The sequence below is a fragment of the Castanea sativa genome, chromosome 1, assembly GCF_040712315.1.
Source record: "Castanea sativa cultivar Marrone di Chiusa Pesio chromosome 1, ASM4071231v1".
Taxonomy (NCBI): Eukaryota; Viridiplantae; Streptophyta; class Magnoliopsida; order Fagales; family Fagaceae; genus Castanea; species Castanea sativa.
The window spans coordinates 39,909,603-39,933,529 of NC_134013.1; the positions used below are offsets into that span (position 1 = coordinate 39,909,603).

Genomic DNA, 23,927 nt, shown 5'->3' on the forward strand with positions numbered 1-23,927 from the left:
TTAAGTACCACCCTAGATCTGGATTAATTTTAATTAATCTGACATCACCATCTGCTTTACTGATCAATGGCATTTCCAAGTCCTGGGATAGGTGAATCACGATTTGCAAGATTTTCAATTTAAGTTCTTTCCTATCCAATCCAAATACTTATTATCCAAGCGCTGTTGGTTAATAATGTCATTATATTCTATCCGTATCAAGCCACGATGCCAGAAAATATTAACTGGTTAGATCCCAGTTAAGTGTTGGCTATGAGTGACTCTAGTGGCTAGCAGCTTCTCCATATCAGCATCAACCTAGACCTACAGTAGATTGACACGAATAATAATGCTAGGGACACAATCAAGTGACTGGACCAAACCTAAACCCAAACCCTGAGAAAGTAACAACACAGTACAAGGGCAGCTGTTACATGGGGCAAATTTCTGTGATGGTTTTCCAAAAAATTACTACCAAAGACAATTCACATTATTGGCCTAAATTCTGAACACTTAAATAATAAATTTATACAAAATATAATGCTTCAATCATTGAAGTTTTCTACTATTTTGCAATTCACCATTTTAGGCAGTGTGAAACATAAGAAATATAACCAAAGGGAGCTGAAGAACCTCATCATGTGAAACAAATGCTTATGTGGTAGTTTGGACACGAGGATTGTCTTCACAGGATCTTATGGGATAGTATAAAACTTCAATCTGCGCCCTTCCTCTTGCATAATACATTCCCAAACTTATTAATCATAAACCTAGGAGCAAGTCCATTGCTCCCACGAGGTTCCCATAACTGACTAGTGATGCCCTGAAGTCATGAACAAATGTAATGCAGCCAATAGATTACTATACAGGAGCTATAATTTTCCTCCAACAATAGAAGTCCCCCATAGGAGATGTTGGAGTTCTTAGCATCTAGTTGGTGTAATATGTACTGGAAAAGACAGACATGACCCAGCAGCATTTCTTGCCCTTAAATGCATTTCTCTACACAACCCAAAGTTGTTATAATTTCTTGGGTAGATTGTAAGTCTTCTTAAGAAACTTTGCTGCCATCTCATCATTCCGATAACACAGAGCTCGTAAAATTGTGTTTGGTTCAGTTGGATCCCACTGAACAGAAGTTGGAGGCAGCGGAAGCTTTGATTTAGCAGAGGAGCTATAAATCTCAAGAATCATACATCTGAATTGCTCAATTAGGCTCTCAGTATCAGTACAAAGTAAAGCGAGGATACTTTTAACAGTAGTTGAAAGCTTATTTATTAAATCAGCTGGCAATCCATCCCCATTGGACCAAAATAGTTCTGTGAGAAACTTAAAATCCTCCTCTATTATTTCAGAATCGTGTTGAGTGAAAGCACGAGAAGGGCCTCCAGCAAGCAAAACCAACAGGAACCCATCAAAAGAAGCTTTCATTATGTCAGTAATAACACGCGTTCTGACTCTGTCATGCACTGTTGATGAAACAATCTCCAAATATTGCTCAAGCTCCTGAAGGAAGGGATCAATCCTAGAAGAAGAAACTTCCCCAACATACAAGCCATCCCAAAGAACATGACTTAGGTCATGGAAGATTATCTTATATGCCATTGCCTCACAGAGTTGTTGGATCCCTTCCCCACATGCAGCTTTTGAAAGTTCAAACTTTTTCCCTGTCCCATTTGCAATATTCTCAGTGAGAGTACATTCAGTGTTTTCAAGATGAGCAATCATCCTCTTCTCTAGAACTCCCAATTCTGTTCGAATCTGCTGCAAAGTATTTACGCGAACACACAGCTGGGGTATCCCAAAGGAGTTATCCCCATTAGGTGTTTCAACTTGGGATTTCCTCTTCTGTGTTATTTGTGATTTTTCCTTCTTTTTGAATACACCATGGAACTTCGATCCTGTTGAGCATCTAGTCAGAGCAGGCATACTGGGGATGTAAGTACTTCGGCCTCCTGCAGATCACAGAAGAAAACCGGTAATCATTATAGAGATTAATAACTTAAACATAAATGCATCAGTCTCTCACAGGCAATAGAATAATACCACAGCCAGACTTAGTCTTCAATATGTAATACTGAAGGCATCTGTCAAAACCAGTCATCAATTCTGGAAGCAAGACTGGATGCATAGGAATTGGCAACAGAAAGAATGCTTCTAAAGTTTCATCTATGACTTGTAGAACTTCAACAGCAGAAGGAGCAAAACGCTCCTTGTTGGCTTGTGGATTCCACACCTACAAAAAAGACGACATCAAGGTTTAGTCATGGACAGGACAACTAGTAAAAAGATAAGAATCACATTATTTTTCCTAAGAAATGATTGGTGAAGTGTGTGTGCAGGCAAGCACATATATGCATGCATAGAGAATGTTCATATCCTCCTGAATTTCAGATGATATTGATCTATATCACATAAAAATGAGAAAAAAAAGCACATCCAATTTACATAATATTAAAGGCATATCAAAGTTGCATCCTAATCAGCAGGTGCTGGCTGAAATTCAGATGCGAATAGACTTGGATTATTTAGAGAAACAAGAACCTTCCATCGCATACCTCTCGTTGCAGATTCCTGTCAGTCCATTCCTTCAGTCTGTCAACTCTTGTCTTTATCCATGACTTTACCAGATTGGCCATAACCGATTCAGCCTCATAAGGAGGCATCTCCTGTATGATAGACTTCCCACCATCCTCACTGTCCACTGCATCTTCAACTGCAATCTGCACAAGATCTTTCTCCAATTTGTCAGCAGCTCTCAGCACTTGTACAGCATCAGGAGTCAACTCACTAATACCCGTAATATATTGCTTCAGCTCATTCCCATAGCAAGAATGAAGGGTAGCTACAGCAACACCTGCTGCAAGAGGGTGCCAACTCTTCAGTATTGGACTAAATATCTCTTTCTCGTTAAGAGCCAATTCACTAACATCTTGTGCAAGGATGGAAAGGGCAGGAAGAGAACTGTTCCGGTTCTTAGATATACGCTTGCCTGAGTTCATCTTCTCCATTTTCTGCCTTAAGATAGACAAATCAGATCCTTGAGTCATATTTTTCAAGGCAAAATTGGGAAGCATCCTTGTTAAAAAAAAAAATATATATATATATATATATATATATATATATATATATATATATAAATGTATCCAAACATAATCTGGGGGAGAAAAAGGAAATTCACTAGGAAAAAGTATATAGCTCAAAGTGCATTGTCTAAACTTACACTATATGCACCCAGATATAGGAAAATATATCCACAAAAGTCGCTCATATAGTTTGTAGCCCCATGGACTAAGGGCAACCAAACATAAAAATTTTACCATATACGTGAGCTTATCACCAAGATCATCAATTTCAGCCAACAGAGATATTTAAGAGTCAGAGCAATTCAGGAAATAGCAGAACTATATTAAAAATGTCAATTTACAAATGGGACTGACAAGTAAAAGGAATTCAACCAATAATAGGTTCCCCTGTGGAGGCAGGGGGGAAGTACAGATTCAAGAAAATCAGAGAATGCTACCGTAGGAGTAGAGAAGAATGGAGCAATTCATAAAATGCTTATTATCTATGAAGAATCTGGTTAGGTAGCATGTAACAGAAACGTTAGAAATAGTCAAAAGCTTCTCTGCAAGATTAAAAAAATTGTAACAAAGATCATTTTCTGGAGTCAAATGTGTACAGAGGGTTCACCAACTGAAAATTTTAATTGATCGGTCAAAAAGCGTACCATATACATCTCAGGATCAAAGGGTTGTTGGATATTAGTTTCATATTCATACTTAGGGATATTATGCTGAATGAATGAAACTTGCCTGAGCAAAAGCAGTGCTTAGCGATGATCTTATATAAGTTTCAACCCTTTCATGGGGCACATTAATTTCTTTCCTCTTCTTACGATACTCATGTGAGATATCTTCTACCAATATCTTTGCTGATAATACCCCTAGGGAGACAACACTTTGCATTGATTCAATATTACCACTGTGGAAAGTATCACGGTAAGCAAGAAGCCTTTTTTCTGCCCACCCCAATATCAAACTCAACGTAGAGCTCAAAACCTCAGAGTGGACTGGATCTGTTATTGCCTTGGCATCCTTTTCAATTTCTATCAAGAGATTATTGGATGCAAATAACAGGTCAATTTCCACTTGACCAGTTACAACATAATGGTGGAATAAAACCCATGAGAAACAAAGTTCATGCAGCATCTGGTTCAATCCTAGGATTGCCCAGGTCTTCTTTATGAGTTCTAAAACCTCATCAACCTCTTCGATTATAGTTGTTTCTTCATTAATATCAAAACATGCTTCTAAGAGCATTTGGTAGAGCCGGAGGTTCAATGGAAACCCATCTGCCCAGTGACACGTCTCGGAAGTAGAACCATCAAATGATCTGCAAGCAAGAGACATTACAACACCCCGCAAGACTTGTATCGACTCACTGTGTTTTCCAGTTTCTATGGGCTTCTCTAAGGCCCCACGAATTATCTGGCGAAGCTGCTGTGCAGTGGTGTTTGTCTTCTCTAGCGGCAGGTGAGGATGCACAAGGAGTCCTGCTTCCAGAACCTTCAAATTCCTCCTTTGCCAAGCCTCATATTCTAGCTGATTAGGAAAATCTGGAGATCGAAACTGTTGGAGTAGCTCAAGTGGCAAAACCATTGACTCCATTCGTCTTCCAAGCTGATTCATGAAATAGAATCTCAATAATTTACTGTACTGGACTAAAAGGACACAAGTAACAGACAACCATGGATTAAGTTAATTTTTTCTTATTAGTTTATGATTGAGAAATAAAATTTTGGCACCTTTTTGTGTTTATTATCATTTTATAAGTTTGCATTTCTTATAGTCATTCTCTCTCTGTCTCTTTTGTTTTTTTTTTTTTTTGGCATTTATGTTTTTAGTGGTTTCTAGCACCGATAGTGCATATATTCTCTACCCCTTTGGACAAGGTCATGGTACCAAAATTATACGTTAGAATCAAATAATTCTTTGCTCTCACCTTAAAGAAACTAGGCTGACACGGAGCAATTAACTAAAATAGAACTCCAAATTAGTGTTCTCAAGCAAGTTCAATGGTACTATTTTTAAGTAAAAAGAGAGAGAAAGTTCAAAACTTTTTATTTTTTTTTTTATTTTTAACGTCCTTTCATTTCCCTCAATTCAATACTTACCTTTATTTCCCTAAACTTTAAACTCCCACAGAGAACCTAAATTGCAAAATGAACACTAAAAAAAAAAAACTGATATAGAAAGAAATTCAAATTAGTGCTCCCTAAACATGGTCCTCACTTGAGTTTGCTCAATATTTTCAGGTATAAAAAAAGAAGTTTCTTTTGCTTGCTTTCATTTTCCTCAATTATCTAAACTTCCACAGAGAATCCAAACCACAAAACCATTAAAAAAAAACAGAAGAACCCAAAATGTAAAATTCAGAAACAAAGAGAGTGAACGAAAAAGGATTTGGAGGTGACCTGACCAGCAGCGACCCTTAACAAGGCTCTCCTAATTCTGGAATCAGTTTGCTCCGAAACCCTCATTTGGACCCGCATCAGCTCCCCAGTAGTCACCGCCTTCTTCACTCGTCCCTGTCCCTGACTCACTGACTCTCCTCCTCCTCCAACTGCGGCAACCCTCCTCTTCGATGAAAAAGACGATGTCGTTTTGAGCCCAAGCGCCTTCTTTACTCGGCTCGCCGCCGATGAAGTCAGCGACCTCTGCAACGAAGCCGACGTTGTAACTGTAGGAGCCCTTTCTGGCTTCTCTGACTGAGGGATATAAGTCAACGGTCTCGTACCGGAGCTCCGGCATGCGCCGACGAGGATCTCGTAAGCGGTTTCTCGGAGCTCCGAGTCGGAGAGATTGGGAGCCCCGAATGGAGAGGGTAGGTGCTCCACCGGTTGCATGGGCATGGGAACTTGGAAGTCGATGTTGATGTTGTGTCTTTTGGAAGATCCTAAGGTTTTGTCTCTGAAAATCTTGGACATTGTTTCCTGTTGCTGTTGCTGTTGTGTCAGTGTGGTTTGGTGTGGTGTGGGCTCACTTTGCGTGTGCGTGTGAGTGAGTGATGTTTTGTTTTGGGATGTGAGAAAAGAAAAAGGTCAAAAAAAAAAAAAAAAAAAAGTAGGAACGAATGAATGGAGTTGGGTTATAATAATAATAATAATAATAATTGATTATAGAATAGTTTTGGTGTTGTTGGGCTTTTATGCTTGCTTGACTTTTAGAATAGGAAATGATAGATGGATATTATTATGGTTTGAGAATTGAGAGAAAGGAAGAGTGTGAGTGTGAGTGTGAGTGCGAGTGCGAGTGTGATTGTGAGCGAAGAATTTCTTCTTTTTTAGATAAGAAGGAGGAATTGTGAGAGTTTTGTATGTTGTGCTTTTGCTCTTGTGTCATTAGGAAGATCTGAGCTCTTGGAATGGAATCTCAAATCTCAGATCTGTATAGAGATGAGAATTTGGGTTTGAACTTTGAGAAGCAGGAAAAGTTACTAGTTTACTAGTCTGGTGTGGTCAGTGCTGCTGAGAGAGAGAGAACAGCGGTGGGAGCTTTGGTCCAGAAGAAAAAGTTCTTCCAAATGCAAAGAGCTATTATATAAATCAATTTTGTTTATGGGATAAGGATAAAAATAATGGAGTTTTTCTTTGGGATTAATAAGATCCGGTGAAAGTGAAACAAAGACCCTCTGTTCTGTTGAGTTGAGTGTAATTCTAATGGCCCAAATAATTAACATCTTTTTACTTTTTATACCAGCCACTTGATTAAATTAATAGGTCAGTTATCCTTTTTTTTTTTTTTTTAAAAATTTTAACAACTTCTTAATTTTTGAATCCAGTACTTATTACTTAATGCAAGTGCTTTATATGACCATTGGATTCAGCTGGACCCAATTCCATACCCGACCTATTGCACCAAATTTCAAAAGATGAGTACAGATTTATTAGGACAATTTATTTTAGTTTTTACCCTTTTTGTAAACAATTTCACAAAATGTGGAATAATGAAAAGTTTGTTAGGAAGTCGTATGATATCTTTTTATAAAAATTATTTTTTTAAGTGGCAATGTGATTGCCCATTCCTTCGAATTTTATTTTATTTTATATTTTTTCAATAAAAAAATGGCAATGCTTTTACCCGTCTCTCTTAAAAAAGCTTCAAATTTTCAATATCTATATGGAATAATAAACATAAATCTCACTGATTTATATGAAATAAAATTAATAGATGTAAAAGTTCTAGTCCTCATATTTTATTTTTATTTTGGTAAAAAAAGCTACTGAGTAGGATAGTATTTGTTGAAAGAAACTAGTGCATTGTTCAGTGAAAATATAATAGACTTTGTGCTTTACAACATAGATAATGTTGTTTGATATGGTTTTAATGTCTCAATCGACCTAATTGTAGGTGTATCAATTACTTTTGTTAACAAGTACCAAATAGCTATGTGGATCAAAGCTATGCTAAAACATTGTGCTAATAGAGCTAATTGATGTTGAATAGGGATAGATTGATGCAAACATGAAATGAGATCAATAATGAATTAATGATAGATTATTAAAGATCTAGACTAATAACTAAGAACATTTTTTTTTGAGAAAGTAATAACTAAGAACTTGAATCAAATTCAAAGGTATTGAAATATAACCAAGATTAGCAGAGTAACGAACTACAAGTAAACTACTTGTATGAACAATTTACAAAGCCCTACGAGAAACTAAAAGGAAATACAACACCAAGAATACAATTCTCTATATAAGTCGTTGGTCAATGGAAAGTTTGTGTTTTTCTTGAAAATGAGTTTTCTATTTATACTTCAGACCTCTTGTGGTTTATGTTGAAAAAAAAAAAGGTTTGATTTAACAATGCAAACCCTACAAAATTTAGCAATTACAGAAAATTAAAGAGAGTTGGAAGGATCTCACAAAGTTATAAAATTATGTAATAACGTTGTCCTTAAAGATTGATTCATGCTAGCTGGAATAGAACTCGGTGTGAATAAATCTCTTAGTTAAACAACTCCATAGGATTAGACTATAGCATTAATCTTCAAGTTATATATTCACATTTCACAGTTACTCTTTCCACATGATTCTTCTTTCTTGGGCTCCAATGCCACTTGTCACGTTTCTAAGTGTTGTTTTAACTTTGATAACTACATTGATGCCAATGTTGTGCATGATAATTGCTACATCTTCATTTTTTACAATTTATTTTACAGATGTCACGTCCTTGTTCCATCACTTGTCACGCTTTTATCCAACAAATAAGCCATTGTATATTTTCCTTCTAATTGAAAATACTCGTTAAATAGCACAGGTTTCTTCCAACAAAAAGTTCCAATGTGAATTATGTGGTCCAAATAACTGTTGAGTTTGCAATGCAAATTAAAATCACCAAATATGTTTGACACCTTAACGTATATGTGGAATGGAAAGAGAGTGACAAGACTTAGACTATATTGTGTAATGTGTTTTAATTTCACACAGATGACAGAACATATATACTTGTGTGTAGGATTTTGGTAATGGTAATGGTAATGGACCTTCAATGTTGATGATGAAGTAATAAATCATCAATATGTTCATCTTCCCCTTTTCCGCGGAAAAATGGATTTCTTGAGTTTGGTTAGATCACCACCCAAATGCCGCAGCTGCCACCAAATCATTGAAACCAAGGTCTAGTTTGGCCTACTCCATTGTGAAGCACATTTAAATTCTAATCCACTTTGTTTGGGTAATATATACATACAGTTCATTTTCTTTCTTTGTTTAATAGGGCTGGTCATTGGTCATTCATCATTGTCCTGTCTTATATTAATTGATGCATTTGTTTGCTCAGTCCGTACATTGCTCAGATATGAAAAGTAGCTATGAAAGTTGGAAATCAATATATTCTTCAATATGGCCTTTAATTTGGCTTAATGTTCCCATCCAAATTTCCAACCTCCCACCTACTTGCAAACACTTACATAGTTACGTAGTACCTAACCTTCCAACGCCTATTTATTTCTTTTCTTCGGTATACTTTAGTCCAATTACCACAATTCAAGCAAAAAAAAAAAAAAAAGAGTCCAATTACCACAAGCAGCATTTCAATCTCTAAATTTTTAATCAATTTTTAGTTAAAATTATAATTTCATTTTAGCTAATCAAATTATAAAAAAAAAAACCAATAATCCAACAAACATTATTCTTTCTCTATTTTATTTAGACATTCTTTACATATTCTTTGATGTTAAATCTTAGTAATCAATGTACTTATTCATACAAAGAGGTTACCATATCTTTTGACTTGTGTTATAAGACTTTATGTCACAATTACATGAGGCCACAAACATTGGAAAACGAACCACATGAGCTAGCATTTAGTCTTCTTAAATTGGTGGGCCATCCCATTGCAATTGCTACCCTTCATCTGATAAGAATCATATCTCATTTCAAATTCAAACACTTGACTCATCTTACGTGGATGCTCCATGAATTCCATTGTTGGAGAAAATGATTTGCCTTATGGGGAAGCTCTGGCATATGTAATATGTTACTTGTACAAAGATTTTATTTTATCTTTTTTTAACTTGATAAGGGTGGAAAGGACATTGACTAGGAAGAACCACACCTAGAGGAGGATTAAATTAAGGCGTAAATGTACTTTTGGTTCTTATATTTTGGGACTTTTTCTATTTTGGTCTCTACATTTTATTTTTTTCACTTTTAGTCCCTAAACCAATTAATGCATGACATTTAAGTCCTTACCGTCACCCAACTAACAGAAAATGCTGATGTGGCTAACGACACAGTAAAATAATAATTAAAAATCTATTTTGGCATTAAAAAATTGCCACGTCAGCGTTTAAATTAATTTTAATTAAATAAAAAAAATTAAAAACAAAATTAAAAACAAAATTAAAAACAAAAAATTGAACATGAACATCATCAACAACAAACCCAGAATCAAGAACATGAACATCAACAACAACAAAATAGATCAGACTGAACCACACCCAAACCAACAACAACAAACCACACCCAAACCAACAATAACAAACCCACACCGATTAGACCAACAACAACAACAAGCCCTTGCAATCCCAACCAATGAACCCAATCGAACCTAGCACCCACCAACAAGCTCCCTTCCACCGAGATGGAATTGGACCGAGATTCCTATCGGAAAAGCTACGCCGCTCGAACTCTCCCCCTTCGTCGACGCCGTCGAAGCGCTTGAACAAATCACATAGATCGTATCGACTTCGCTTTGCATGAGAGAGGCAGAGAAGCTCTAAACCCAGATCTGATCAAACCTAATGGTGGCAGCGCGTCGAACTCTCCCTCTTCATCGACGCCGTCGAAGCGCTTGAACAAATCACACAGATCGTATTGGCTTCGCTTTGTGTGAGAGAGGTAGAGAAGCTCTAAACCCAGATTCGATCAAACCTAGATCCGATCAAAACCAGTGGCGGCGGTGCATCGAACTCTCCCTTTTCGTCGATGCCGTCGAAGCGCTTGAACAAATCACACAAATCAACAAAGATCTAATCTTTTCTAACCTTCAATCTTCAACCTAAACCAAAAAAATCCCTCACTTCATTTTTTCTTTTCTTTTCTCCTATTGTTTGGTTTCTCTCATCTGTGCAAATCTGACGGAGTGAGCACCGCACCACCACAATTAGATCCAAACCCATGAGTGCTGTGATAGCATGAAACCGGATCTTGGTTGCAACTGTACTGGGTTTGCCATATGGGTAGCTGGGTTAGTTTTAGTTGCGACAGATCTAATTTGTATGAAAAATTTTCAGGTTTGTTAGTGAGTTTTGATTTTGATGCATATGGAATAATTTTGTTTTTAATTTTTTTATTTAATTAAAATTAATTTAGATGTTGAGGTGGCAATTTTTTAATGCCAAAATAGATTTTTTAATTATTATTTTACTGTGCCGTCAGCCACGTCAGCATTTTTTGTTAGTTGGGTGACAGTAAGGATTTAAATGTCACGCGTTACTTGGTTTAGGGACTAAAAGTGGTAAAAATAAAATGTAGGGACCAAAATAGAAAAAGCCCCAAAACGTAGGGACTAAAATTGCATTTACGCCTTAAATTAATGCTGCTCTTCTATAAATAAATGAATAATTTTAGTGACAAACAACACAATATGCCACATAAGACAATTGTAGCAAAGTTTGTAAATAAATAATGACAAAACTATTGAGTCCTAAAACTTTTGAGAACGGCAATTCCGCTACAAATGGCAGATGTACTTGTTAATGTGATCGTTTGGTATTGCTGTCTGAAGTAGAGCTTCAGTTGAAAATTTCTTTAATGTTTTGAGTGATTGACAATTTATAGTGAATAGTGCATTAAAATTCCGAATTTATAAAACATAAACAATAAATTATAGAGCTATATATAAATAGTAAAAACCCCAAATTTCAGCTTAAACCCCTCCTTAAGGTTCTTAAGTGAAATTGTCGAACATTTGACACCTTCAACTAAAAGAGTTCTAAGTTTTAATCCTCTAAAAGCTGTTTTCAATCACTCCCAAAAAAAAAAAAAAAAAAAAAAACCAAACAGGTCGTGTCATCTAAACTAAATACTTTTTTGGCATTGCAGCAGGAAGTTTGAGTTTTATTTGTAGAACTTTAATACTAAAGCTTTTGAAATATAGAACTTTGATTGAATTTTTTTTTTATAGTGTTTTGCATGTTTGGTTAATAGAATAATACTTTAAAGTTTTAAATTTATAAAATATGAACCGTGAATTGTAAAACTTTTTCCTAAAAGCTTTAAAGTTGTTTTATTTTTAATGGACTGCCAAACACTTACTTTTTATTTATTTATTTTGCCACCAAACATAGTTTTAAAGGTCTTGAAGGTCTTTAATGCGAGATGGCCCTAGGTCCTTACTCCTTAGAGATGATTTTTTCTTTTGAGGTCAATCTGTATAATTGATCATTAAGATTATTATTCTTTAATTTTTATACTTTCTCTACCCACATTGATAATGGTCGTGGGTTCCAGTTAGCTCAACTGATAAAGTCTCTGATGGTTGTATAAGAGATATGAGGTTCAATCTCCGCCTACACCAAAAACTGATTGATGTCTTGATTTGATAATAAAGAACTATCATCAGGAGCGGACACTATAAGTTGAAACTCTCTAAAAAAAAAAAAAAAAGATACCCTCAATGGTCCATGTACATATGACCAGGGGCGGAGCCAAGGGGGGCGAGAGGGGGCAAGTGCACCCCCTGGCTCCTTTTAAAAATGCTTATATGTGCTAGTATATAGGACCCACTTAAATGCCCTGGCCCCTTCTCACCTAAGAAAAAGACCAAAAGGCAATTCCTATTGGCAAGAAAATAGCTGTAACACCAACAAAATGTGAAAAAGTTATAGGAGATATTCACGGCACTTTTAACCACATTATCATAATTTTTGTTTAAAAAATAAAAAAAAATTTATCTCCCATTTTTTATAAATAAAAACTTTTATATCCCATTTCTTTTTAAACAAACAAAAAAAGAAAAAACTTTTATCTTGTCCCTCTATTTTAGCATTTCACTGTCACGACATTTTGAATGTTTATCATTTTTTTTATTTGATGGATGACATGTTGAATGTTTATCTTTTTTTTTGTTGTTGTTGTTTATTTGATGTAATTTCAATTGATTGTGTGTATTATATTTTAACTAATTTCCCCATACTAAAACTCTAAAGCCTCTCTTATTTTTTCTATTTTTTATTATTATTATTATTATAATTATTTTTTTATCTTCTATCAATTGACCGTTCAATTTCGAACTCTTGATTTTTGCTGTGAACCTAGATTTAAATACTTTGAAGAATATAGAACAAAAGTGGTGAATTTTACATATTTTTTGCAATATATATTTACTTCGTTATTAATATTGATTAATTTTTTTTTAGATTTTAATATTGTTTTTAAATCTTGTCCCCCCTAGACTGAAATCCTAACTCCGCCACTGCATATGACATTTATGGATTGATCTACATTTACAATTTATTTAAATGAACTTTTAGTATGTCTTAGCAGGTATATATTTTTATGCGATTTTTTTTAGTGATATAAATACATATATATATATATATATATATATATATATATATATATATATATATATATATATATATTATATGAATTGCTGTATGCACCAAAGGTTGAAGTACCGAATTTATTTATAGGATTTCACCTATTTTTGTATACATAGGTAATATTTATAGATCAAAACTATTAAATTAATCTGTAAACAGTGGAGCTAAATGATTAATGAGATATAATAAAAATCATATTAGGTTTCTCTGACCTAGGTCTGGCGGCGCTAGTTCTTCCTTGGTTTGTAGAATATTGTTTCCTATTTTGTAGGAATCTGGTTCCCTCATGTAACTTGTTGCGTTGGGGCTTGGGTTTTTCGCTGTCTCTGTAGGGTGGGATAGCTACGCTACAATGGAGAACCTATAGGAGGCATAGACCCGTTTATCACTGTCTGAACATGAGGGGCGAAGTCTTCAACTTTGAAAACCAAGTGTGCAGGAAAGATTATACGTTGGCGGCTAAGTTATTCACAAAACGTGCCCTAAATATTGAAGCCATTACGCATACTCTAAAACCTTTATGGCGCACTAAACAGGATTTTGAGATTCAAGAGATGGGCAATCATATTTTGCTATTTTTTTTTTTGAGAGTGAAGTTGATGCTAACTGAGTTTTGCTGGGGGAACCATGGAGTTTTGATAAATATTTAGTTGTGTTGCGAAGGTATGAGGATGATAGTTCCCTCCGGAGGCTCCACTTTGATACTGCAAAGTTTTGGGTTCAGGTACATGATGTACCTGTTCGACGAATGGTCACAGAGACGGCAGAGAGTCTGTGCAAGTCTGTGGGTAGGGTGATTCATTCTGATGATAGGTCGGAGACGGAGTGTGGTGAATTTATGCGAATAAGGGTGGAGGTAGATGCTCACAAACCGTTGTGCAGAGGGAGAAGGGTCCGTTTCAGTCCGGACAGGGAGGGCTGGGTGTCGTTTCAGTATGAACGATTACCTATATTTTGCCATTGGTGTGGGGTATTGAATCATGATTCTAAGGAGTGTGATCTGTGGCTTCGAAGTAAAGGAGAGTTGAGAACAGAGAACCAAGAGTATGGCTCATGGTTGAGGGCTGATCCTCCAAGCTTGCTTCGGAAAAAGGTGGTAAGGGTGTGCGGGTATGGGGGTCCCTAATTCAACTTCAAGCTGAGGGCAGTCAATGATGGAGAGGCCAGCCATTATCACGGGTATTGAAGTGCTTAGTAATGTTGATATACAAGAAGGAGAGCAGAGGGTGTCTGAGGCAAATGTAGAAGTATCGAATATTTTGAGGAATGAGGAGGCTTTCCAAACTCACCTGAAGGAAATTGATATGGAATTAGAAGGGCACATGCACAATGACAAGGGAGAATCAGACTCATCTTCTTTGAATGTGGGTGGGGCCGAAAGTCAAGGGGTAGGATTAATTTTGGTGGAGGACTCAACTTTGGCAGGCACTAACTCAGGTGTGGTGGAGTCTTTAGTTCAATCTGATGTGGATTTAGCTAAAATTGTCTCTCATACGAATCAGGTGGAAGGCAGTCAGTCAATCCATACTTGTTGGGAGGAACAGGGTCAGCAAAGGATAGAGACATTGTCAGTGGACTTGGGCCTACCTATTAGTGGACTGGATACCATTGCTTGTAATGGGCCGAATACCAGAACTTGGAAGAGGCTTCAGCACCAGACCAAGATCGTGGATACAGTTGGTTCTAAAGAAGTGGAGGTGGGCACTAAACGTAAACATAAACCAAAACTTAATCTGCCTGAGTGTACAGAGAGTCCAGAGACAGAGAAAAGAAGGGGAGATGATGAAATTCTTGTGGTGAGTGATCTTTTGAAAAATGAATTTGGATCGGTGGTGGCTGCAAGGCAGCACCGCCGGAAGCAATGAGTACTCTTAGTTGGAATTGTCGGGGCTTGGGAACCACTGCACAGTTCAAGCTCTTCGGAGCATTGTTGAGAAAGAAGTTCCCAACTTAGTTTTTCTTATGGAGACTAAGATTCCAAGAAAACAACAGCACAAGATGAAGGAAATTCAGAACTCCATGGGTTTCCTCAAGGTTTAATCGTACCAAGTGAGGGTCAAAGTGGGGGTCTAGCCCTTCTTTGGAAACCAGAAACTTTTGTTAATATTAGGGGTTATTCGCAGTGGTATATTGATGCTGAGGTTTTTTGTAGTAATGTGCAAGGGAGTTGGCATTTCACAGGTTTTTATGGCCAGCCAGATACTAGTAAACGAGAAGAGACTTAGCAAATTTTGGAAGCTTTTGGATGTCGCAATACGCTGCCTTAGCTTTGTATCGATGACTATAATGAAATCCTTAGTAATTCTTAAAAATTGGGAGGGCAGCTTAGACCGAAGAGACAAATGGATAGATTTCAGGAAGTTGTGGATTTATGCCAATTTAGGGACTTGGGGTACATGGATGCAAGGTATACTTGGTCGAGGCACTTTGAGAACGGAGATAGTGTATGGGCTCGGTTGGATCGTGCACTGACCAATGAAGGATGGATGAGAAAATTTGCTAATGCTAGAGTGGTCCATATATCAGCCATAGAGTCTGATCATTGCATGCTTTGCCTTCAATGGGGCGGAGACACTAGGAGCCGAATGAAAACAGGAAAGTTGTTTCGATTCGAAGCCATGTGGCTTTGTGACCCTTGTTGTCCAGAGGTGGTTAGTGAGGCTTGGGAACGTGGTCTATCATGTTCTTCGGGTTTTCCAATTCACAACTGTTTACAATCATGCAGGTAGGCTTTGAAACGTTGGAATAAGGTTGAGTTTGGCCATGTGGGGCGCCGTATTTCGACTTTACGAACCCATGTTCAACGGTTAGGACAATAACCCGAGCAACATGGTGAGGAAATTCGAAGTGTGAGGAAGGAGTTGGGTTCTTGGCTGGACATCGAGGAGGTCATGTGGCAGCAACGTTCTAGGAATATGTACTTGGTGGCTGGTGACCGAAATACTCAATTTTTTCATGTCAAAGCTTCCAATAGAAATTAGAAAAATATGATAGAGGGTATGGAGGACAGTTCGGGTACTTGGCAGGAGACTCCGGAGGCAATTGAAAGTATTGTCACAGAATATTTCTTGTCACTCTTCACCATTTCCAACCAGTCTGAAATTGAGAAAGTAACTGACACTGTGCAAGCCGTGGTTTCTGATCCTATGAACAGTTTGCTAGGCCGAGATTTTCAAGCAATGGAAGTGCAATAAGCGCTAAAACAGATGCACCCTACAACGGCTCCTGGCCCTGATGGTATGCCCCCTCTCTTTTATAAAAAATTTTGGTCTCTTTATGGTGATTGTGTCACACAAGCAGTCTTGAATTTTTTGAACCATGGAATAGCCCCACTGGATTTTAGTGACACCCACATTGTCCTTATTCCTAGGGTTAAAAATCCTCATAAGATTACTGAGTATCGACCTATAAGCCTTTGTAATGTTATTTATAAACTTGCATAAAAAACTGTGGCTAATAGGCTTAAGACTGTTTTATTTGGCATTATCAGTGAAAACCAAGTGCTTTCACTAAGGGTCGGTTCATAACTGATAATATTCTTGTCGCTTATGAGACTATGCACCATATTAGTTAGAAAAGGATTAGGAAAATTGGGGAGATGGCTCTGAAACTAGACATGAGTAAAGCTTATGATAGGGTGGAATGAGCTTGTTTGAAGGGTATCATGGAAAAGCTTGGCATTCATAGGAGAATGGTGGAGGTTGTAATGAGATGTGTTTGTACTGTGACTTATTCTGTTAGGATTAATGGGCAACCTAAAGGGCGTATTATTCCTTCCAGGGGTTTACGTCAAGACGACCCTTTTTCTCCTTATCTATTTTCACTTTGTGTAGAGGGCTTATCTGGTTTACTTAGACAACAGGTGGAAAGAGGCAATATCAAAGGAGTGGCTGTTTGTCGTGCTGCTCCTTGTATTTCTCACTTATTTTTTTTTTTGCAGATGATAGCCTGATCATTTGGCAAGCTACTTTGGAGGAGTGTGAAGTATTTTAGTAGGTCTTCTTAGTTTATGAATCAGTGTCAGGGCAACAGTTGAATAGGTATAAGACTGCTTTATTTTTTAACAGAAATACTCCAAGGCCAGTTCAAGAGGAAATACAACAGAGGTTTGGGGTTTTAGTGATTCGTCAACATGAAAAATATCTGGGTTTACCTTCTTTGGTAGGGCGGTCTAAACGTAATACTTTTAATGATCTTAAGGAAAAGTTGGGGAATAAATTATCTGGCTGGAAGGAGAAGCTTCTGTCAAGTGTTGTCAAGGAAATTTTGATAAAGTCAGTGGCCCAAGCTATCCCATCCTATACTATGAGCTGTTTTAAGCTTCCTGATGCTTTGTGTGATGAACTTGCTGGTATGGTGAGACGATTTTGGTGGGGGCAGCAGGAAAACCCTAATAAATTGGCTTGGCTAAGTTGGGATAAGATGTGTGCTTCGAAGGAGGAAGAAGGTATGAGATTTCGGGATTTGAAAGCATTTAATATTGCTTTGTTGGCTAAGCAGGGATGGCGGCTCCAGAATTGTCCAAACTCATTATTTTGTCGGGTGTATAAAGCTAAATATTTTCCGCATGGTGATTTTTTGAGTGCATCGTTGGGAAGGCACCCATCTTATTCTTGGTGTAGTATAATGGAAGCGCAAAAGGTTTTTCAATTAGGGTGTTGGTGGCAGATTGGTAATGGAGGCTCGGTAAGATTGTGGAGTGATAAGTGGTTGCCTTTCCCATCCTTGTATAAACCTGCTACTGTTCCTCATTTTTTCCCTGATGATGCCATGGTTTCTGCCCTTATCAATCCGAAGACAGCAACTTGGAAGTCTGATATCATCCATGAGGTTTTTCTTCCTATTGATGCCAAGACTATTCTCTCCATTCCTCTTAGTCCATCGCTACCTGCTGATATTTGGGCTTCTACTCCAACAGGCCGGTTCTCTGTGAGCAGTGCTTATCGTGTTGCTCGCCAAGTTAGGACTGATACTCATCAGGGTGAGAGTTCGTCACCACAGCTCATGGTTTCCTTTTGGTGGTGTATTTGGAAGTTGCCTTTGCCTGATAAAATTAAGGCTTTTTCCTTGGTGAGCTTGTAGGAATATTTTGCCGACAAAAGCAAATTTGTTTATTTGAAAGTTTACTTGAAAGTTTACTTAGGATAATGTTTGTGAAGAGTGTGGCACTGTGGAATCTTCGGCTCATGTGCTTTGGCATTGTGCTAGAGCTAAGGAGGTGTGGACAGCTGCTAATGTCGATTTTGGATCAGATTTGGGGGAGGTAAGGGAGTTTATAGATCTGCTCTGGTATGCTCGAAACATGAAACAATGGTCTGCTCAGGATTTGGCTCAATTATTTGTTATTGCCTGGGGAATTTGGCCCAATAGGAATGAAGTTCGGGCAAGTGGTCTTCATAAATCGGCCTCTGTTATTGCTGGTTGGACTATGGAGTATTTGGAGGAGTTTCAGTTGGCAAATCATAGAATTCAGATGAAGAATCCAAGGGTCGAAGTTGGCTGGGCTCTTCCTTAACATCTGTGGTTCAAAGTTAATGTTTATGGTGCTGTATTTGAGAGACAGCGGGCTGTGGGAATTAGGGTTGTAATTAGTGACCATCTCGGGTTGGTTTATGCTGCGTTGAGTAAGAAGATTCATGCTTGCTTGGGTCCTCTGTAGATTGAAGCCAAGGCGATGGAGGAAGGAATGCGGTTTGCTTGGGATCGAGGTATCAGTTCTGCAATTTTTGAAGGGGATTCACTGGTGGTCTATAATTCTCTCATGGGTTCAGTCACCCCTCCCTCCAGTATTTGCAATTTGATTTCAGGTTCCTTACTACAAGCCACAAGGTTTAGTGAGTGCTTGTTTTCTGTTGTGCCTAGGAGTGGTAATACAGTAGCGCATGGGTTAGCCCAACACACTAAAGCTGCGTTTGGTTCGACAGAAAATAACTTTCAGAAAATGTTTTACACGTTTACGGGTGTTTGACAACAACTGAAATCTTGGTCAAACGGAAAATCAGTAACATTGACCGTAAAATACTCCTTCCCCACCCGTAAAACATTTTCCATCTCTATTTTACCTTCAAATAGAAATTTTCCAAAAAATCCAGAGAGACAGAGCACGAAGAGAGAGAGAGAGAGAGCACGAAGAGAGAGTAGAGAGAGTGAGATCGTGCCCCAACCCACGCTGGCGAGATCGTGCCCCAACCCGCGCTAGCGAGATCGCGCCCCAACCCGCACCAGCGAGATCGCGCCTTCACCATCGCCATCGCCATCGCCGCGCGATCTTGTCTTCGCCATCGCCATCGCCGCACGATCTCTGATGAACCCGGTCTGATCGTGCTCACCTTCGCCTCTGCCGCGCGATCTTGCCTCAACGTCAAACCCAGTCGCCTTTCTCTCTCTCTCTCTCTTTCTCTCTCTCTCTCTCTCTCTGTCTTTGTTCTTCTCTGACTGGATTTGATGATTTTTTTTTTTGGGTTTTGTTGTTCTGTATTGAGAAGTCTTGTCCGTATTGAGAAATCTCTCTTCGTTCTTCTCTGACCGGATTTGGGTTTTGTTGTTCTGTATTGAGAAAATTTGATGATGAGTTTTTTTTTTTTTTTGTTGGGTTTTGTTGTTCTGTATTGAGAAAATTTGAGGAGTTTTTTTTTTTTTTTTTTTTGGGTTTTGTTGTTCTGTATTGAGAAATGATATTTGTTTGGAAGCTGAGAAAATGTGAGAAAATGTGAGCAACAAGTAGAAAATGTATTTTCTATAATATTTTCAACATCACAACCAAACACTTGAAAATATTTTCCAAAGTATTTTTTAAAATGCTACCAAACACCTAAAAATATTTTCTTTTCTCGAAAATATTTTCAGCTGAAATTATTTTACACTTAGAAAATATTTTACACCCAACCAAACGTAGCCTAAGACTTTATCGGATTCTTTTAATTGGATAGGAGTTTGTCCTCCTTTTGTTGAGCAGTTAGTGTCCATGATGTAATGTTTTCTTCTTCTACTTAATAAATTGACGTAGTTCGCATAAAAAAAAATGATTAATGAGAAAATGGTTGACCACGTTATATGTATAGACAAAATTAGACTATCTAATTTTTTAACAAAAAATATATAATACTCACTATTTTATGTAAAAAGTTTTGACTGTGAGTAATGAGTAATGACCTAGAACGTCAAAGTGAAAAAGTCCACTACTCAAGAAAAAAGAAAACCCACTTGGAACAAATGGCCCGCAAAGGCAAAGTTGGTTTGCACTTCACGGGGCACTTTTTATTATTATTATTTTTTTGAGAATAGGCACTTTTTATTTGGCACTTGTTAAATTTTTAGACCTCAAATTAGTTAGTGTTTTATTCTATGAGTTTGTTTTAATATAGGTTGTTGTAAAAACCATATATGTGCCGCTATTAGAGGCTTTGCCGTTGATAACTCTTTCAATGGAATTATATATATATATATATATATATATATATATATATATATATATATATATATATATATATATATATATGATGATGATGATGCAAGGAAAATCAGTAGGCTGGATGCTCCGGATTTGAAAGGACCACTCGCTCTCTAATGGCCTGAAAAACAAAGGAAAACGATCAAAGGTGACCGGGATCGCCGGCCAAGAACCCTCCGATGGTAAAGTCAGTTTTCTCTCTATATCTTTGGAGCTCCAATTTCTTGGGAAAATGTTCAACGTACCTTCTATTGGTCTGAATGGTTGTTTATATAGTGTCCTGGGGGTAGTTATTGAAATTGTAACCTCCCCCGGATTTCAAGAGGTCCAGGGTTCTTGGATAACTCCCATAACCACTTGACCGTTGCATTTTCTCACACAACGGTCATTAGAGGTTATGCGTGTATTACGAAATGGTAAAATGTGCTTAATAATTCCAAGTGTAAAAGTCTCGGGGTGGGCTGTGCGCATCCTTTGGATGAGGGATGTAGCTTTGCTATCATCCAAGGACGGCCTTGCGCGTTAGCCTTGTCTTGATGCTAACTCCTGGATAGCTGCCGAGGTGAAGACCGTCCAGGGACGGTCTGAGTGTCTTCATCCCTCATCAATATATATAATAGTTGGTTTTAATTGGCTCAATTGGTAGAATTTTTTATGGTTGACTTAAGAGATTTAGGGTTTCAATTTCTACCTACATCAAAAACCCAATTTTGGTTTAATGATAAAGAATTATCATAAGGAGCGAACGTTTTATATATATATATATATATATATATATATATAGAGAGAGAGAGAGAGAGAGAGAGAGAGAATAGTGCTGGTAAATTGACATTTGGCTCCAAATATGAAGAACAAAATATATAATTAGGACATGCAGAGACTTGCTCAAACCATAGCACGTGATATAATTAAAGGTAATATGAGAACTGAGAAGTAGGCAAATGTAATAAACATCTGTTGAGATAATAATAATAATAATAATAATAATAATAATAATAATAATAATAATAATAATAATAATAATAATAATAATAATAATAACTGATGGGACTGACGAACTCACATTCTATAGATGACATTACACTTGTCCACCTCAACGCAACATGGATGAACATAAGCAAACCAATAATAAAGAGCACATAATGCCTTAGACGGTTGCTGATCAGATGACTGACCGTTAAACCTCATTAAATTCCACAATCATGAGCCCCAAGGCGTTACAAACAAAGCAATAAAGCTACAGTTAAGTCCCCAACGGCTAGAAACCGTGAAGGTATACATACATACATACATACATACACACACACACACACACACACATATATATATATATATATATATATATATATATATATATATATAGCCTGTTCAACAAGAGGGAGGTACGAGATCTCTTGCTTTAGAATACTCTTATATTGTTTTAGAATTCTTATTATTTCTCCAAAAAAGAGCTTTATACTAACTTTAGCATTGGAGACGTTGTGGCAGGCACTACACCAGTGACCGCCTTCATAAGGTCTTTGCTCCTCGTTTGCAGGAACAACGACAAGGGATAGCATCTGGCACAAACTTGACTAACGATCATACATCATCACTTTGGCGCCGTCTGTGGGAATTATGACATTTTTGCGCTAAGGTTCGAGAATACAGTTCCAATCCCTTTCTAAAGCACAAATGGAACCCAATCAAGATCCTGCAGCATTGGCCTTACAAATCCAAGCACTCACAGCTAGCATGGAAGAGCTCACCAGACAGAATCATGAGATGAGGCAGCGACTCCTGCAGGAGGACAATCGCTCTAGGGTCAATTAGGAGGATGAGGGGGATAGCCAAAGGAGGAGCGATTGCAGAAGGCCAACCACCCCTGAAGGACCAAACTCAGAGCTTCTCCGAGAAATGAGAAAGGAGATGGACGAATTGAAGAGTGCCATTAAAGGGAAGACAGATTCAAGGCTGGACAGAATGGTCAAGACGACAGACTCCCTTTTCACGGCAGCAGTCCTGGAATGCCCGGTACTGTCAAAATTTCGCTTGCCTCAGCTTGAGCCGGTCGATGGACTCAAGGACCCCTTGGACCACCTCAACACCTTTAAGACGATCTTAGGCCTCCAACAGCCCCCTGATGAAATACTGTGTCTTTCTTTCTCCACCACTCTCAAGGGAGCAGCAAGAGAGTGGTTCACGAAGTTACCAATATTGTCCCTAGATAGTTTTGAGCAGCGCCTTTTTGCGCCACTTCGTTGGGGGACAACGCCCAAAGAGGCTGGCAGACCACTTACTCACCATAAGACAAAGGGAGAAAGAGATCTTGAGGTCGTATGTGAAACGCTTCACTCGGGAGACCTTGGAGGTGGACGAACCTGACTATAAGGTGCAGTTAACAACCTTTAAAGCTAGGTTGAAATCCAGAGAGTTCGTGGTTTTGCTCGCGAAGAATCCACCTAAGACGATGGCAGAGATGCTCCTAAAGGCGCAGAAGTACATGAATGCCAAAGATGCTCTAACCGCAATAAGAGACGTGGAGAAGCCGGGTGACAAGGGAATGAAAGAAGATGATCGCAGAGGATGAAAGAGAGAGCGCCTAGACCGTCAGGCTAGAGACGGCATTAAAAGGAAGGACGAAAAAATTCCTCGAACGGTAAAATTCACTCCTTTATTTATGCTTGTTGATAAGATTTTGGCACAGATTAAAGATGAGCACTATCTCAAATGGCCAAGGCCACTGCACTCGTCGCCCAATGTGCGCGACAAAAAGAAGTATTGCCGGTTTCACAAGGATCATGGTCATTACATTGAGGATTGTAGGGAACTAAAGGAGCAAATAGAGGAACTCATACGAAAAGGGAAATTGCAGAAGTTTGTGAAAAAAGGGAAATCTAGCAGCACCTAGGGACGAGGACCCCGTGCCCCAGCACCCTCCAAATGTGGTAGGCGAGATAAAGATAATCGTAGGAGGACCGTCAGCCGGAGGATCATTCAGATCTCTTAAGAAAGCATGCCAAAGGCAGGTGAATAGCGTCTGCCGAATACCCCTATTTAAGCAGAGACAGACGGATCGAGACATGTCTTTCTCGGAAGAAGATACTAGAGGAGTGAAGCAGCCCCATGACGACCCCCTGGTCATAATGCTCACCATAAAAGCTTTTAACATCAGGAGAATTCTCGTAGACAATGGCAGCTTTGCGAATATAATCTACCTTTCCGCTTTTCAACAGCTAAAACTGAATCCAGAAAAGCTGCGCCCATTCGACTCACCCCTTGTCAGCTTTAGAGGAGACTGGGTATATCCTAAAGGCATAGTGACACTGACGGTCACAGTGGGGACTCAACCAAGATAGTTGACTCGTCAATTGGACTTCTTGGTGGTGGACTGCCCTTCGTC

The 23,927-nt window shown here is 38.1% G+C and overlaps 3 protein-coding genes across 3 annotated transcripts; 2 read left to right on the forward strand and 1 right to left on the reverse strand.

The window, feature by feature from the left end:
• Positions 1-409: 409 nt before the first annotated feature.
• Positions 410-6,064, reverse strand: LOC142622718 (protein unc-13 homolog). Its single transcript, XM_075796247.1, has 5 exons — positions 5,456-6,064; positions 3,795-4,661; positions 2,538-2,993; positions 2,026-2,215; positions 410-1,934 (listed from the first exon to the last, which is right to left on the reverse strand). Exons 1-5 carry the CDS (start codon positions 5,966-5,968, stop codon positions 1,000-1,002), a joined length of 2,961 nt encoding a protein of 986 aa, XP_075652362.1. The 5' UTR covers positions 5,969-6,064; the 3' UTR covers positions 410-999.
• A 7,779-nt stretch (positions 6,065-13,843) lies between these two features.
• LOC142626894 (uncharacterized) lies at positions 13,844-14,221 on the forward strand. Its single transcript, XM_075800613.1, has one exon. The coding sequence runs from the start codon at positions 13,844-13,846 to the stop codon at positions 14,219-14,221; it is 378 nt and encodes a 125-aa protein (XP_075656728.1).
• A 1,216-nt stretch (positions 14,222-15,437) lies between these two features.
• On the forward strand, positions 15,438-18,610 carry LOC142626904 (uncharacterized). Its single transcript, XM_075800624.1, has 4 exons — positions 15,438-15,820; positions 16,837-17,006; positions 17,114-18,165; positions 18,239-18,610. The coding sequence occupies exons 1-4, from the start codon at positions 15,438-15,440 to the stop codon at positions 18,608-18,610; spliced, it is 1,977 nt and encodes a 658-aa protein (XP_075656739.1).
• The last annotated feature ends 5,317 nt before the right edge of the window (positions 18,611-23,927 follow it).